Source organism: Cariama cristata, unplaced genomic scaffold (assembly GCF_000690535.1).
Source record: "Cariama cristata isolate BGI_N322 unplaced genomic scaffold, ASM69053v1 scaffold13647, whole genome shotgun sequence".
Taxonomy (NCBI): Eukaryota; Metazoa; Chordata; class Aves; order Cariamiformes; family Cariamidae; genus Cariama; species Cariama cristata.
In genome coordinates, this window is record NW_009625016.1 from 1 (window position 1) to 16,946 (window position 16,946).

Sequence of the window (16,946 nt, forward strand, 5' to 3'; positions counted from 1 at the left end):
CATGTTCAGCCGGCTGTCGACCAACACCTGCAGATCTTTTTCTGCTTGGCCACTTTCTACCCACTCTTCCCCCAGCCTGTAACGCTGCATGGGGTTTTTGTGGCCGAAGCATAGGACCCAGCACTTGTTCTTGTTGAACCTCATGCTGTTGGTCTCGGCCCATTGATTCAGCCTGTCCAGGTCCCTCTGGATGGCATCCCTGCCCTCCAGCTTGTTGACCTCACCACACAGCTGGGTGTCATTGGCAAACTTGCTGAGGGTGCACTCAATCCCACTGTTCATGTCACCAACAAAGATGTTAAACAGCGCTAGTCCCAATCTCGACCCCAGAGGAACGCCACTCATCACCGGTCGATTTAGCTCCGTTGACCACAACTCTCTGGGCCTGGCCATCCAGCCAGTTTTTTTTACTCATGAGCAGCTGAACATTTTCTTTACACAATAGTGTCAAGAACTGTTGTAAACTCAATATAATCCCCTTGCAGGGTTGAATAGTTGCCATGTAAAGAAAGATGCAAAGAGGGCAGAGCTATGTTCAGGCCATTGCTGGTGGGTTAAATGGCTTTTGGGTACTAAAACGGGTGCAATTTGACCGCTGGAGATGGGGTGGAAAGTCACGTAAGCTCATGAACACACCTGGATGTTGGTCAGATGCTCCTGAAGTGAAAAGTGTGGCTTTTTGACATCAATGTCACTGTGAGTTCTTTAAAACATTATTTATATTGAGTGAGTAAGAAGATAATGTCACAGCTCCAATACCTATAATAGCATACAATTCCACACTGTTCTTAAGATATCTTTATATTTAAGGAGTAATGACACTTTTAGTATGAAAAGAGAGGAAAATCTAACACTTTGTAATTATTTGAAACTCCTATGTAACAATTAATGGGGAAGAGATACTTAGTTCAGGTGACCTGTGTTTGGTTTCAACTCTGATTTACAGGTTTCCAAATGTGATTCAAGATCTATCCTGAATATTGAGCAACTGGTAAATTCCACTCAAGGGTGGCTACATTTTATTTGCTCATAGTCTACACCAATGCATATGTGAATAATTAATTCTTTCACGTTTATTATTTTCTGTTGCAGGAGAAAGGAGCTTTTGTTTTGAAAATATCATCTAGAAACTTGTTTAAAAAAAAAGTTATATGTTTTTACTCACTTTATGTTACTTTGTGATTTTATTCTGCTTAGGCATTCTTTGTCAAAGAATACATCTTGAACCATCCAGAGGATGGAGAGAAGATCACACGCTTGAGAGAGCTGATGCTGGAGCAGGTAAAGTGGGGAAAAGACTGACTAGGTGGCCTGCTCAGCTGTTCTAGCTAAAAGTGTCACAAATTAAAATATAAAATTGCAGAGATTAATTATTGGTCTTCAGTATTTTCTGTATTAGCTTCCTAGTACACAGTAACTTCCTATACAAGCAGGGTTCTGGGTCATGTTAATATTTTTTCCCTAGTCCTTTTCATCATCATCTTAATCACTTCAAACTACTCTAAATTCAAGGTTGAATGAGAGGCAAGTTTTTGTCTTGTGAGGCTCATATGCAAATATTTGCACAACATATTTTGCCACTACTACAGAATAAACATTATCTCATTGAAACGTTTGATGGCTTCAGCAAATATTTGTATGATGTATTTTACCAATACTACAGAACAAATGTTTTCACTACCAGGTTTAACATAAGAGCAAAAAAACCCCAGAAAATCTTATTACAGTGGAGGATATCTAATAATAATAGCCAAAGTAGGTAGTCAGTAAAATAAACACCAAGTGCTTAAATTAAACAGGTGAGTATTCTATGCATTATAAGATTTTTGTATTATTTCTTCATTTATTTATAAGACAATGACCTACGAGCCTCAAATACGAAGTGTCTCCATTTAGAAGTACTGAAAAAAATTATTTTGACCAACTGATCTTGCTAAGTATTTCAGCTTTTTTAACTGACATTTACCTATCTTGGTTCTATGCAGTGTGTTGAAAATTCAAACTTTATTGCCAGTTTGGGATAAAGAGGTCAGAGTAATGGAATTTGACAGGATGGAAATTCCATTTTTCATCAGCATTGTGGTGTCTTTTGGGTACATCAGCCGAAAGACAGATCCTCAGTATAAATCAGAATAGGTTCAGTGAGCTCACTTTAATTTCGTTTAGATAATGTATAGTAATTTACATTGCAGCTTTGGTTTTTCAAGCCATAGCTAATCTCACTAACCCTTACCATTTAAAACTGGAGTTAATAACTTTCTATGACAAAAACGTGAATGCTAAGCGATAGCGGTTAAACCCTGTCTGGCACCCACAGATGATTTAACAGAAAACACGGAGCATTCGGAAGGGCCGGGATGGCTGTGTGCGGAGGGATGTGCTGTAACCCTGACCTCGGGTCCGTGATGCTGCTCAGCTGCCTGCCTGCTTGCAGCCTGCCTGAAAACATCAGCTAGTAGTTCTCATCCAAAGATATTACACCATAGTGTAGCTATTTTGTTTTTAAATTTGAGTTTAGCTGAGTCCTCATGTAACCAGTTCAGTATTTTAAATACCAAATTTGAGCAAGATCAGTTTCAGCAATGTTATCCTGAAGCCTGCCATGCCTTGTATCAAGAATATACATAAAGCCACCACTTACTGAGGTCTCTGGGGAGTCCGAGTAGGGTAGGGAACCACGGAGTTCATCGAAAATATATTACAGGGTCTCTGATGGATGTTGCCATTGCTGTTGTTTCATGCTTTTTGTAACTGTTCTTGTAGCAAATGGCTTTTATTTAGGGTTTAGAACTATTCCTTCGTAAAGTTGCCATTTAGCCAGATTTTTCACTACGTTATCCATATTGGTTTTTATATTAGAGTTGAACTCGCATGGGCCAAATCTTTGGGAAAGCTGAATAGTAAAATGGGAAGAGGCATAAATCCTCTGGTGTATTACTGATTTTGGTCTTAGGTCTTGTTTGATTACAGGTCTGTCAGGGATTTAGGTAGATGCCTTTAATACAATGTGCATTTTGATGAATTTTTTTTTTCATTAGTACCCTAATTGATGATGAAAGCTGAAAGAAAATGGATCAAAAATATATTTTTCCCCTCTTTCCTTCTGTTTCTTCTGCAGGCTCAGATTCTCGAATTTGGCTTGGCGGTACACGAGAAGGTGGTGCCGCAGGACATGAGGCCGTTGCACAAAAAGCTGGTGGATCAGTTCTTTGTGATGAAGTCAAGCTTGGGAATACAGGTACACGAGCAGGTGCATGGATAAACCGGGAGACCGTTTAGCTGCAGGAAGGGTTGTTTAATTTTCCTAAGCAACAAATAGTGACATCTTTTGGTTGTTTGTCCCCATTACACCTTGTAGAATTTTGGCAGTACCACAAAGCGAAGCAAATGTTAATAAAGTTTCCGTACAGTCCAGTGAAAAATAGTCACGTTTTACTAAAGGGAAAGTATCATCAGCAAAAAGTTAAAATATTTTGCTCACTAATGATGAAGCTGATCCAAAATGCGGATATAGGTCTTCAAATGACTATCTGTATCTTACAAAATGCTTAATGATATTATGTTAATTTTAATTAATGTTCTTGTAACAACTTGCCAGGAATTTTCTGCCTGTGTACAAGCTAGCCCTGTTCATTTCCCAAATGGAAGTCCCCGTGTATGCCGAAATTCCATACCTGTTTCGATGAGCCCTGATGGTGCCAGGGTAATACCACGACGCAGGCAAGTTAAAATACTAGAAAGTTAAAGTACGAGAAATTAATAGTGGTGCTCGTGGAAGATAACTCATAAAATACTTTTATTATATGCACACTTCCTCTTATAGTCCACCTGAAGTATCTTCAGTCATGAATAGCTGATAGATGTTTTCTCTCTCTTCCTCTCTCTCTCTTTCCTCCCTCCCTCCCCCTCAGTAAATCGAAATTAAACTGTGAAGATTAATAAATATGTGCTGTTTTCACATGAAAAATTGTGACTGGCAACTACAGTTAACCATTTTGTATTCATTACTCTTACAATAGTCCCTTGAGCTACCCAGCTGTCAATCGGTATTCATCCTCATCACTGTCATCCCAAGCATCTGCTGAAGTCAGCAATATCACTGGGCAATCGGAAAGCTCCGATGAAGTTTTTAACATGCAGGTACAAATTATTGTCATTCTTCAAACTAAACAGAATCTTTCTTACAAAGCTATTTACTGGATTAATGCTTCTATTATTTCATTCAGAAATCTCAAAGTTATTGCTGATACTTCTTTTTAAAAACAAATCTTTAAATGGGCTGCTAAGCTCCTTAACTTAAAAAGAACAATTTTTTATGTAACAATTTCTTCTTCTTTAACTTAGAGCATGAATTTTTTACAGAAGTAATAAGCAGCAATGCACTATGATGTGAAGTCATCTGACCTTACATAGATTTTTCAGTCCAGTTGTCACAGTTGTGATGTAATTATTTTAATACAGGAATTACATTTCTATTTACTTGATATTTTACTACATCTTTGTATTAGTCACATTAATGCTCTTTATACTGGTTTGCTATTTTGAAATACTGAGAAACTAGGCTAACAAATTACAAGTTCTTTCATTTAGTGAAAAGTACATTATAAATTTTCATTTTCCAAACCAGTAAGTGTGATGGGGTAACAACAGCATCTCTTCTATATGCAGCCTAGTCCCTCTACCTCAAGCCTGAGTTCTACTCATTCTGCTTCACCTAACGTGACCAGTTCTGCTCCATCCAGTGCCAGAGGTCAGTGCTCATCTGCTGTGGTAAACCGTATTAAATGATTCTTGATACATTACACAGCTGAATTTCTGCATGATATCACTGGTCAGGCATCAAATTTAGCCAACTGTTTAAGGAACATGAATTATTGGGGAGAGAGGATTTCTTTGTCGTAAGCATAGAATTGAAATGTCTGAGTTTCACTGCATGAATTTAATCACTTGACACGTTTATATTCTAGCCTCCCCTCTGTTGTCTGACAAACATAAGCATTCCCGAGAAAACTCTTGCCTGTCCCCCAGAGAGAGGCCCTGCAGTGCCATTTACCCAACTGCCTCGGAAACCTCGCAGGTAGGAAGCTTGTTGGGAGTCCTCTGAACACAAGTAGCCAAGAAGATGATAAAGGCGCTTGTTGAACTTTGAACAGATTCAGTGTCTGCTCACTGCTGTTAATTTTTTAATTTTTATAAGCAAATACTTTAAAATATTTTCATGAAAGAGATGTGAATAGAACACATGGTGGTTGATCACGTTTCTGCTTGCTTTGTCTCGGTTTAGATCTGGTTTTTGGTATTTACTTGCTGCAGCAAGAGAGGGATGCAAAGACTTACCAGATGACACAGCCTGCTTGCGTGAAGCAGCAGCATTTGTTCAGTCTAGGGAAGAAGAAAGAAATAAAAACTGTTATCACGGCAGTTGTCCATGTTGACCTCCCCTTTATTTCTCCTGAAATAGCTAATGCTAGCCACTGTGAGATAATAACCCACTCCATGTGGCAATTCCTATTTTTCAATGGAGTTTCAGAAAAGAAAGATAGACATTTTGTTACTCTGGAGAAAAGAGTAAGTTGTGTTCTTACCTTAAAATTACTGTTACATACGTCTGTATGAAATTAGTATCTTTTGAGCTACCTGAACTGCAAAATGAGCTTGGTAAGCTGGCCACTTTTGAATCCTTATTTCATCTTTTCTTCTTAGTGGACCTACTTTTCCTAAAGTGCTTTCCTTTTACGCAGTTGCTGTTTTATCGTGTGCCGTCACACAATGCACCTCTTGCTGAAGCTGAGAAAGACGAGAACATAAATACAGTGTGAAAGGCCTTCCTCTCAACACTGTCATTTCCACCAGAAATTTTGCCTCTGATACAAAACAACTTGGTAGTCCAGGATCCTTTATTTTAGAAATGATTTTTTGGTTTCTCATTAGTTGTATTCTTGTCCCTTGCTTCTTCAGTTATTGAATTGGCTCTTGATTTAATTTTTGTCTCTTTTCTGTTTAAGTCCTCATGCTGTTACCTGAGGGCTTAAGAAGTAATACTTACTAAAGCTTAGCCAGACTTAAGGGCAGTTCTCGGGCACTACTCACGGATATATCTACTGGGCACTTTCTCAGTGGTAGTGGAGCCAAACCAACATACAGGAAAGACTAGGAGATGTTCTTTAAATAAAGCGGTTTTACAGTTTGCCGCAAAGAAAAAATTATCCCATTTTTACTCCCAGACTGCAAACTCTTGCTTTGCCAAGTGGAATGCGACTTCTATCCCCCACTCTACCCGCGATTCGATAAGGGAGGCTGAGGAGCTCGTAGGCCCAGTCTCCACTCTCTCTGAGACTCGCCCGACAGGAAAATCTCCCAATCTGTCTCTACCCTCAGTGTCCCAAGAGAGGGTAAGTAGAAAATCAACTTGCTCATACAGTGAGGTATGTTTCAAAGGTGAGAAAGTCTGACAGTTTCTTTCTGCCTTCATAACCATAAACGAGGATATATCTTTCTGGGGAAAGGTGCAATTTCTTTCTCTGGTGCTCTGTTCCCCCAAGCAGTCAAAGTGGACGGTGATCAGAAACAAAATTCTGATTTAAGACGGGGAAAAGAAATCATCAGGACAACTCTAAGGAGACACCTTAGAGATCCCTGCAACTCTCATTAGAATTTAGATGTTCAAGCTGTTCCTTGTTCTTTCTGGTTTTATTCTAACACTAGTTAACTTCAACAGTCTTGGTTGGAGCCTCACACTAAGTTAATGAGGAAAGGACCACTCATTTATGAACATCTTTTGTTACAGCTTACTGAATGCAATTTTCAACCAGAAAAGATGAGATACACAGGCAAATTCCTGCACTTCAAGTCCAAATCAAGTCCTTTCAGGCCATAGCTACCTCATTTAAGGAAGTTTGATGGACCTCACAGAACAAGATCACAGCAGTACTGCATCCGCTTCCCTCATTGAAATTGCTGCTCAAGGTTATCTATGTACAGCTGTTTTCAGTCAGCATCCATTTCTGCTTGCTTTTTGATCTCTGGCTGAGCAATTGTGCAGTGTCTCTCCAGCTCTTCCCATCCTCTGAAGAGGAACGCCTGCTGTCATTGACTCGTCAACAAGCCTCCTTAGTTTTTGCATTATTAATTCTTCCTAATGGAGCCTTCTGGGTTTCACATGTTTGGGGTTTTTTTGCGTCTCATTAAACATCCTGTGATTGCTCTTGTTCTTCCATATGGTTTTATATTTCATTGTTTTAGTATGTCCTCGTTTCTCTGTATTTCATTCAGCTCTTGTCTCTATCTCCTCCAATTTCACTTGCTTTTTCAGCCTTTGCTCTTTACCTTCACAACAGAAAACAGACTTCAACACTTGCCTACCAGATCCTAGCGCACTGCAGACTCCCTAGGCAGTGAACGTTCAATCCAGACCAGGCAGGAACATCCGATCACGTTTTCTGTCACATTAGAGTACACGTGTAGTTACACCACCTCAGCTTAATGGTAACTCCAGGAAAACAGATGTTACCCGCTCCAGTATGACTCCGGTACAGCATAGATAGGCAAACCTGGTGTAGCTCAAAGTCTACCAACGCATTCTCTCTCTGAGATGTTTTAAGTCAAGTTGAATTGGCCAAGTGTTTGTTCCTCACTTTGTAACATGGAGCTGCAACACGTTAGTTCAATGCGGATTACTTTGCGGCTGGGTTTGCCATCTGGTGGAACCACAGCGTAGTGCCTCTGTGACCACTGGAAGGAGATACAAGAATAGGATTTGATTGGATTTGAATTTCACCGATTGTCTGATCTTGCTTTAAAAAAAAAAAAAGAGTGGAAGAAAAAAAAGTAAAGTTTCTCTCTTCTTGTTATCATGATAAACTACTGACCCACGGATTGTTTGAATGCTGCCAAAAGAAATAACTAGTGGAATTTCAAAATTGTTTCATAAATTCACTGCAATTTTTTAAAAAATGAGTATTCAGAAAAGGAAAGACAAACACACTTCATGGGTCAGCTCTTATCCACAAAAGAAGTAAGAAGATTTTTTAAAAAATGAATATTCAGAAAAGGAAAGACAAACACTTCATGAGTCAGCTCTTATCCACAAAAGAAGTAAGAACACTGCTACCAAAAATGTCAGGATTGGGAATAATACACAATGCTCTTCTAAGATAACAGTCATAACTTGAATATTGTCGAACATTACACTTTGTTCAGATCCTGATTCTGCAGTGAAATTATTGCAAATCTGTCCCTGTACTTGTTCAGTAGTCTATCAAGATACCACTTGAGGAATGAGCCTTATTTTGTTTTTTAGGGAGCTGGAAACTGTCAGAACTCAGTACCTAATAATCCTCCTTCTGATTCCAGTGTGTACAGTTTTCAGAAAACTAGTCTGCTCCCTGTTTGGATACACATATTTTTATTAAATTATTTATGTTCTTGGGTGATGTTTATCACTCGACTTCCAAAGTAGACCTGTGTGGTGGGGATGATAACAAGAAGATATTTGTTTTCTTAAAGGCTACTGAAATACAACAGCAACTATGCATAAACTATGCTGCTCTCAATTTACAGAGAATGCTGTTTAATCATATTGGAGATGGTGCTTTGCCACGAAGCGATTCGAATCTGCCCGGCCCTGACAAAGGTGAGTGGTATGGTCCAGCATTTCCAATCTTGGAAGCAATGAAAATAGAATTGATCTGTCATATTCCTGTAGAATGCTAATTCTTTTGAGCGCGTACTGTCACCTCCAAGTTTCAAAACATTCTAACTAACTAACTAAATTACGCTTAACGCTAAGTTTCAAATCATTTTGCCAAAAGGCAGGGAGCATGGTGTTTGTTTGAACGGAGTGTTGCACTCGGAAGCATTGCAATCTCTTGGTGATGGAGCAGCGGGTTGCAGCAGGCTGCCTGTGAGAGCTGGCCTTTCTGCTTCTCGCGAGAGACGTATATGGGGTGCTGAACCCTGGAGATGAACTTCTGGAGACTGAAGCAGAGAGAAGCTAAAGAGACGGGCAGAATCCTGAAGTTTGGTACCTGCAAGTCCTCTTTACCAAATATAAGTCACTGTGCTTTTGGTTACACTTTGATGGAAAAGATCAACCTGTGGTTTGTTGTTTTTTTCTTTTTAATTAGAGTAAATGAGAAACCTATGAATTTCCATAGACAAAATACTGCCTTTTATAATTTTGTGCATGGGGAAATTCAGTATCGTTGGCAGAGTGATTGTGCCACGATTTCATTATGTGCTCCACATCCATAATATGCTCCATCATTTCATTATGCGCTGCCCTTTGTGGTACCCTGAATAAAGGATGTGGTAAAACAGGTGTATTGAAAATAAATATTTTAAGAATATACTGTAACAAGTACTGGCCAGGAATCAGGTTTTCATCAATAAGAGATGATTTTTCTAAGTATTTTTGTGACCAAGTTTTTAATGAAAGCTCATGTGGAATTTTTCACAGAGCTGAAAAACACATGAAATAATTTAACATGGAAATGTCAAAACTTTTCCACAGGCCTCTTCAGCCAAGTACATTACAGAATTGTTAAAATAAAATATTATCTCCTGGAGACTTTAGTAGTCCAAAGAACTGACTGCTTGGGTGACTTTAAAGAAAAAATTGGCTTGTCAAGAGAATCAGAATTTGAAGTACCTAGGTCTGGTGCCAAGTAATTTTTAGGGGAAGGGCAAAACCATACTGCTAGACGATAGCCTACAATAAATAGCAAACAATATATTGCATATTTTTGGCAATAAAAAAGCAAAATGATCCTCTAGAAAACAGATTATTCTGTGCACTGTTCTCGGAGTCAACTAATGTGCAATTCTACTGTAACAGTATTGTTACAGATATGAAAAAAATATTATTTGTACTGTACTTTTTGTATTAAGTCTGGCATCTACTGGTATAGTGGAACTGCAGTCCTTCTGAGAGCCCTTGGGGTTGCTATAACAGCAATAATTGCTACCATCCGTTAGCAACAATATTTTGCTTTTCCCTTCGTCTTTGTAAATAAGCACACAGCCCTTGCATGTGGTTCTCTACTCACAGCTATGAAACAAGCAGACAAGAAATGGTCATGGCAGGGCAAGAGGTTTGAGGCTTTGAAGGTGGGAGGTGTTTTGGTCATGGGTTTTTGGTAGAGTGTTTTGGGGGAAGGGGGAGGTTTGAAGCAGGTTTTTTTCCACTTTTTTACAGGATGTGTAAGAAAAATTGTGGGTTTTAAGGCAGCTTTTGTCCTGTCCATGTTAAATGCCCTGTCTTTCTGACATCTGACTTTCCAATATTGGTGGCTCCTTGATAAAGTGAGACAATCCAGTTCTATTAAGGAAGCTGTTTCTGGCCTTATGGGATCATTCAGTTAAAGTTGTGGAATTTGGTAAAGGTAAAACAGACAAATACAACAGCCAATTTTATTCACGTCAAGGTGACAGTCAATTTACATGATCAAGCAGAGATCCTTGACCATGGATACAAACAGTGTATATAAATTTTCTCAGCCCACAATAATTTCTTCATTTGATGTTTTTTACCCCAGACACTTTTTCTTCCCATTTTTACTCCGTTTTGTGCCTTTTTTTCCACCTTCTTTCAATTCTGAATTTGTAGCCTATGCAGGCAACAAGACTGTTAGCATGGAAAACTTTCTGAGGGAGGCTGATTGGAATTTGGCAAGTTCCTTTCTCTAGTCCGTTCTGTCTATAAAATGAGTTAATGGAAACAGTTTAAGAATAGTCTGTTCCCCTCTTCCTAGAAACCACTAAATAGGAGTCTGGTGCAAAGATATACTGATTATATGAACAGGCTTCAAGCTTATCTCCCTTTGTGGTTGGATTTGCAGCACACCAGAGTGCTATCTCAGCTGCTACTGGTGGTGGTGGGTCCAACTGCTATACCATCGCTAACGGACCTGAGGGCCAGATGCATACATCAGGCAACCAGGAGATTGCCAGCCACTATTTAAGTGCTTTTCAGATGCTGATGTAATCATGAGAGCTTTTCAGGCATGCTTGTTAAGTTGTTTAATGTTTTCACTCTGTGTATTTTTACCCTCTTGGAGAAAGAGAAAGGCAAGTCAGAGAGCTAGAAGTGTTGATGTCTATGCCAGCTTTTTCATTTTCTTCTAGCTGTAAACACCACCCCAAGCAGCTGGAGCCTGGACAGTGGGAAGGAAGCCAGAAACACATCAGAAAGTGGAAAGCTTATATCTCCTCCTGTACCACCACGACCTGCACAGACTGGTGAGTTAATGGACATTTCAGGCTAAGCTCCAGTAAAAAAAATTATTTACTTGAGGGCTTAGATTCTCTCCACTCTGCTTAATGTTTAACTTCTTGGGCAGGCTAATTTATTATTTGATTCTTTACATGGAAGGCTGTAGAACTGCCTCCGCAGGTATTTTCGTCTCATTAATGTTCTCTGCAGCATTCTGTTTCCAATGCTCTGCCCCTTCACTTAATGACTGAGTAGTTTCAGACAGTTCATGCTAGTACTAGGGAGGATGATCAAATTTAATCTTTTGATCTTATGATAATTGGAAGTCAGCAATCAGAAATGATCATTAACCACAAAGAGTCTTACTAGCCAGAAAATGCACAGCAATCATGGAAGTATGTGAGTTCTGTTACTGTAACCAATTTGCCTTTTAAACGATTAATTTCCATTTAAAGGAAAGACTACCTAAGTGATACTATAAATATAATTGTTCTCAAGGGAGTGAAGACCCTTTTTGTGTTTTAGACTTATGCCTCAAAGTATGTCCAGGCATGTTTACAGTATATTTACAGGTAAATGTTTGATATAAGTACATTATGTATTGTCTCTTTTCTTATTTGACATACAAATACATAATATATTTCTTAAGAACAAAAAGAGGAGGGGAAAAGTTGTTATACTGACTTTTTTTTTTTAATTCTGTTATCATTTGGGAGGATGTAAACCAATTTACAGTGATATAAAATTTGTTAGAGAAGCTTTCTTATACTTCATTGGTTGTACTGCAAGATAATCCTGAGAACAAACTAAAATAAACAAAATCTCTAAAACTATTCATAGCCATCGGGCAAGTACCTAGAGGGAACCAGAGATAATGCTTGTGTATCGAATGATCTCCTATCCACTTAAAAAGATTTTGTAGTGAAAATTGTAATGCCAAGAGTGCACTGAAATCTTTCTGACTTTACAGCATCACCAGCAAGACACATAGCCTCCGTTTCCCCTTCTCCTGCCGGCAGATCACCAATGAAGGTACTGTCTTCCTGCAGTGAATTGCCTTTGTGGAACAGGTCGTATGTGTTGTGGGGTAGATAGTATATATTTAATAGACATTACTTGGGATTATTTTCTGTTTTCCTTTTATTATCATCTGCCTATACAAAAACCATTCACAAGAGTAAGCAGCCATAACAATTACAGCAGCTCTGAAGATTTTCAAAACTGCAGGCAAGAAACCTAATCTTCAGAATCTTTAGCCTCTCAATATTAGGTTTCTTACCTACATGGGTAATCAAGCTCACCTCAGTCAGTGGACAGAAGGGAGTGGAAGAAATAAATGTAAGAGGTGCCCGATGGTCTACCTAGTCCAAAATTCTGTCTCCAACAGTGGCAAAAGGGGAGATGCCAGCTAAGGAGAACCTGTTGTGTGCAACCCATTCCTCTTATTCCTCCAGCATCCAGAGCTGTTGGATTAGAGGGTGTGTTAGTAATCCCTGCTTCAGTCATTTTTAATATCTATTTCCTCTGCAGAATGATCCAGGGAGGTTGTGTAAGAAGTTGGAAGTAGTTTGAAGCCTGCCAGTAGGAAACGTTAAGCACAGGCTGTCAATAAGCACTGGTTCCTCTCTGGCAGTTAAATACCCATAGCAACTGGGGATCCATGCTAAACCGAGCAGGTTTCATTTCTATTTCAAAATATTTGAATGTGTCGATACCCGCTTGTTGCACAACAGCTTATTTGTTGGAAGAGTTGTCTTCCACAGCACTGGAGGACACAAACACGCAGCTAGCATATTCCAGGCAAACCCCGGTACTGACAGACCACACAACGTTAGTCTCGGGGATAGCGTCCACCATCCCACCGAAGCAGAGATAATTCTGCAGTTAGAAATATGAGGGTCAGCAACCTGGAAGGACAGCAAATAGAAAGGAGCATGACTGGTGCTTCAGGCACTCGGGTGCAAGGGCAGAGGGAGGCAGCCCTGCTGAAGTGGTCCCTCAGCTACCCAACGCCTAATGCTGCAGAGGTACACATCTCCTGAGGAAAAGGAGGAAAGTGACACCCCAAAATGCCTCCTTTCCCCTTGAGGTCCCTAATCACAAGTCCACAGTCATTCTTCCATTTATCAACTTGTCAGCCTGTAATATTTCCACTTGTGGCTGCACAGTGGTCCAAGTTCAACACAGAGCAATTTTGGGCTGGCCATCAGAGTGCCCCGTAGTCCTACCACCATAGTATACCTTCTGCTGGAGTGAGCACCCATCGCAGGTTTTGCACTAACTGCTTACTAGGAAGCTCTTCAGAGCATTAGGATCTTGAACAAAATGTGACTCTTCCTTTTTTCCTGAATGGACTCAGTACTGATGATTCTTAGGGATGTTTGAAGCTTGTCCCAATATTTTCTTCTAAAGGCCTGGACAGAATTGAAGGATTTTAGAGCCAAAGTCTGGATTGCTGCTTAGGAGAGGAATGCTGGCCAAGAATACTTCTGAGAGTTGCTGGATTGCCCTTCAAGCATCCATGAATTTCCAGACTGTTTTGGTGTCTAGACTGTTACGCACTACTGGTACAAGCAGTCTGCACTGCTGTCAGGAACCAAGGGCTTACCTCTGCTCAGCTCCTCAATTGAAGCAGGCAGGGGTTACACATATTTGCTCTTGTCCTGAATGACAAAAGCCAAGGTCCTAAATCTTATCTATGGTCTCTTAATCCAAGCGTCAAGCATTCTTGGAACTTGAACCAATTACATCTTTTATTGGAAAAACCTTAACCCTGGATGTTTGTGGGGGTAGGAGTGCAGCTGCAGCCTCCTCACATGCAGAGGAATGGAACCTGAAACAAGTAGTTAAACAGGCTCCTCGCGATGTCTGAAATGTCTTCAACATGTATTGAGCTTTAAATAAAACTTGCTCTGCTTTTCCCTACCCATATACAGGGTTCAATTTTTAGCTTTTGTTCCAACTGTTAGGCGCTGCCAGAGAAGGCCATCTTAGTACAAAACCCACTGATGTAAATGAAGATTTTATTATTTTTTTTTCCATTGCTTTCAGCGCACTGTGGATCCAGTCCTAGATGGATAACTAAAATTATCTCAACAGCATAAAGTCAGTGCAGCCAGCTCTATCCACCCCTGCCCCTCTCCTTCTCCTCCCCTCCCCGCCCGTTGTTGCATGGCTCACACTCTCACCTCAAGCTGAGCAGCTGAGCGCCAACCAGTCTAACAAGAATTGGGGTGAGAAATTTATCTTCGATGTGATTTCTCCATCCCTTTTTTAGCCTGTGCCTGAGGCCATTGAGTCGAGCTTGTCTCGGGTGGCTCCACTCCAAATTCGATATGTTGCAAAAACTTTTCAACTTGCAAAGTATGTTCTAACCTTTTACAGTTTTCAGTTGAAATTGCTTCACCAGAATAGAACTGCTCAATGTTTTTAGGTAGGGCTTTCCTGTCCCTGCCTTTTATTCGTCAGCGCTGTTGTTGCCGCTTGGGCCCTCAGCTCCCCATCCCTCACCTTCCCCGCAGACCCGTGAGGCTGCTGGTGCAGCCATTCGCAACCTTTGCCCTCCGCAGACCCTTGGCCCTGGGGCCGCAGCGGTGTTTTGTGTGTTGTGCGAGCGGCGTGGTGTGTCCAAGGAACGCCTGGGAGATGGGGGAGAGGAAGGGTGGAACAACTGCGGTTGAAAATGCCGTTCGCGGCAGCGATTCCTCACCTCCGGCCTTCCTGCAGCTGCCCCTCAATAGCCAGAGGAACTGCGGGCTGATGGGGCCTGGCCCCCAGCAGCGGCCATTTGCTTGGCATCTGCTCCGCGCTTCACCTCCGGCGTGGGTATTATGACACACTCGGAATTGATGCCACGGTGTAAAGGCACTTTTCCTTGCATGACGGTGCACTAAACTGTGAGGAAAAGCTTTGGGAAATGGATTTGGAACACGAGAGTGAAGTAGCAGCAGTGACTGGGATGCAGGCCCTCTGCTTTGGCATTAGGGGGCAGGCCGCCACTAGGCACGGCCCGCGTTTCACTTAAAGCTGGGAAAATTACAGGTTCATTTTAAAGGCTTCCAGATTTTTCCAGGGTATTATCATAGTGAGACAACGTTTAAACACAGTTTTACTTCCACTTACATGAATTACTGGCATGAGCACTGTTTAAGGTCTATCTAGGCACTCTTGAAATGAGCTTTTTATTGGTTTCTTACTGGATCTTAATTAAACAGGGACACAACCATTTACGTTTATCCAGCCTCAGAATTGATGTGCTGTATCTCTGTATGTTTTCAGTCGGAGCACAGAAATGCTTCTCCCTCGTTTACTCCAGGTAAATTCTTCTTCTGCCCTTTCTTTTGAGCAGGGGTCTGTGCAATCCTTCACGTCGTCTCCAGTGGAATATCATTCCTCGGGGCTCATCTCCAACTCCCCGGTGTTGTCGGGCAGTTACAGCAGCGGCATCTCTTCGCTCAGTCGATGTAGCACATCAGAGACGTCAGGTTTTGAAAGCCAAGGCAGCGAACCAACAGTGACTGTCCCAAGCTACAACGTTTCCGAGGAGCCTGTGAGAAAAGAAAGTAAAACCCCGCCGCCTTACAGTGTCTATGAGCGGACTTTGAAACGTCCAGTTCCTCTACCTCACAGCCTCTCCATCCCGCCCGCCGCGGACCCCCCGGCGCTGCCGCCCAAGCCCCAGCTCATCCGGCCAAACAATCTGGAAAACAACAGCAGGAGGACTGAGCAGGTTCCCCGGCCCAGGCCTCTGCCCCGCAAAGTCTCTCAGCTATGAGAAGCTACTTTTATATTTAATTGCAACCAATTCTTTACCATTTAAGAAATAATATTTTTTAAAAATGGTAAAATGTGTTTAGTTGGGCACTTTAATATTTTGGCCACCTTTTCTTTTGAGTAATTTTGAAATGCTTATTAATATTATGTTGCACATTTGAAACGAAATTACTAATTTAGGTTGCCAGATATTATAGGAAGCATGAATGAGAGGATTTTTTTTTTTTTTTAATTTCATGGTGGTGAATACTGATAAATGCTTTTATTTGTACTTTATTTAAAAAAATTAAATCTAAAACCCTACAACTCTCATCCAAGTTAGCCGAATGCTTCTTACAAAATGCAGAATATACTGACTGGATCTTTACTACTAGAGATAAATGCACGCTTTCTAACAAAGTAGTCTGTAGACTAGGATGTTTCTGCAAGTAGGCTGAAAGTTGTTTCTCTTATCCGATGAACAGGTTGGTCATTTCAAGTGTCTGTGGAAAAATGGAGATATAATGCAAGTTATACTGCAGAGAACCATTGTAAGAATGTGGTTTGGAATTTTGGAAACATACACTTGGTTTATGTTGTTTTGAAGACAGAAAAATACCTGCATTTTATTCAGCATACAGCACCATGCTGGTGAATCTTGAGAAGGTTTTGTGCCATTAGTGTATTCCTGTACCTGATGGATTGTTTTCTTTTTGAGGTGCAATTTACCTTTATTCTTCCAGGGTTTTTTTTTATTGTTTTGGTTCTGTTTTTTAAAAAAGCTAGCTGTCTGTTAGTGGAGGCTCTCTGCTGTTTCTGACAGTTCACCCTAAAATACAATCTGTGTATGAAATAGGTACAAACGAATTGTTCATTTAACTTGTGTACAGGAATCAGTACCCACTAGTACCAAGGCAATGCACTAAATGAACAAATCTTTAAAAATACAAATTACTGGTTATTGATCAATAAATTTCAAAAG

At 40.5% G+C, this 16,946-nt stretch overlaps 1 protein-coding gene across 1 annotated transcript; it reads left to right on the forward strand.

Moving 5' to 3' along the window:
- Nucleotides 1–1,197: 1,197 nt before the first annotated feature.
- LOC104164189 (dedicator of cytokinesis protein 4-like) lies at nt 1,198–15,986 on the forward strand (the record flags this gene model as incomplete). Its single annotated transcript, XM_009703446.1, has 7 exons — nt 1,198–1,281; nt 3,119–3,238; nt 6,225–6,392; nt 8,560–8,632; nt 11,125–11,238; nt 12,183–12,244; nt 15,561–15,986. Coding segments are annotated over 7 exons (1,047 nt in total), but the record flags the coding sequence as incomplete, so codon positions are not given.
- Nucleotides 15,987–16,946: the final 960 nt, after the last annotated feature.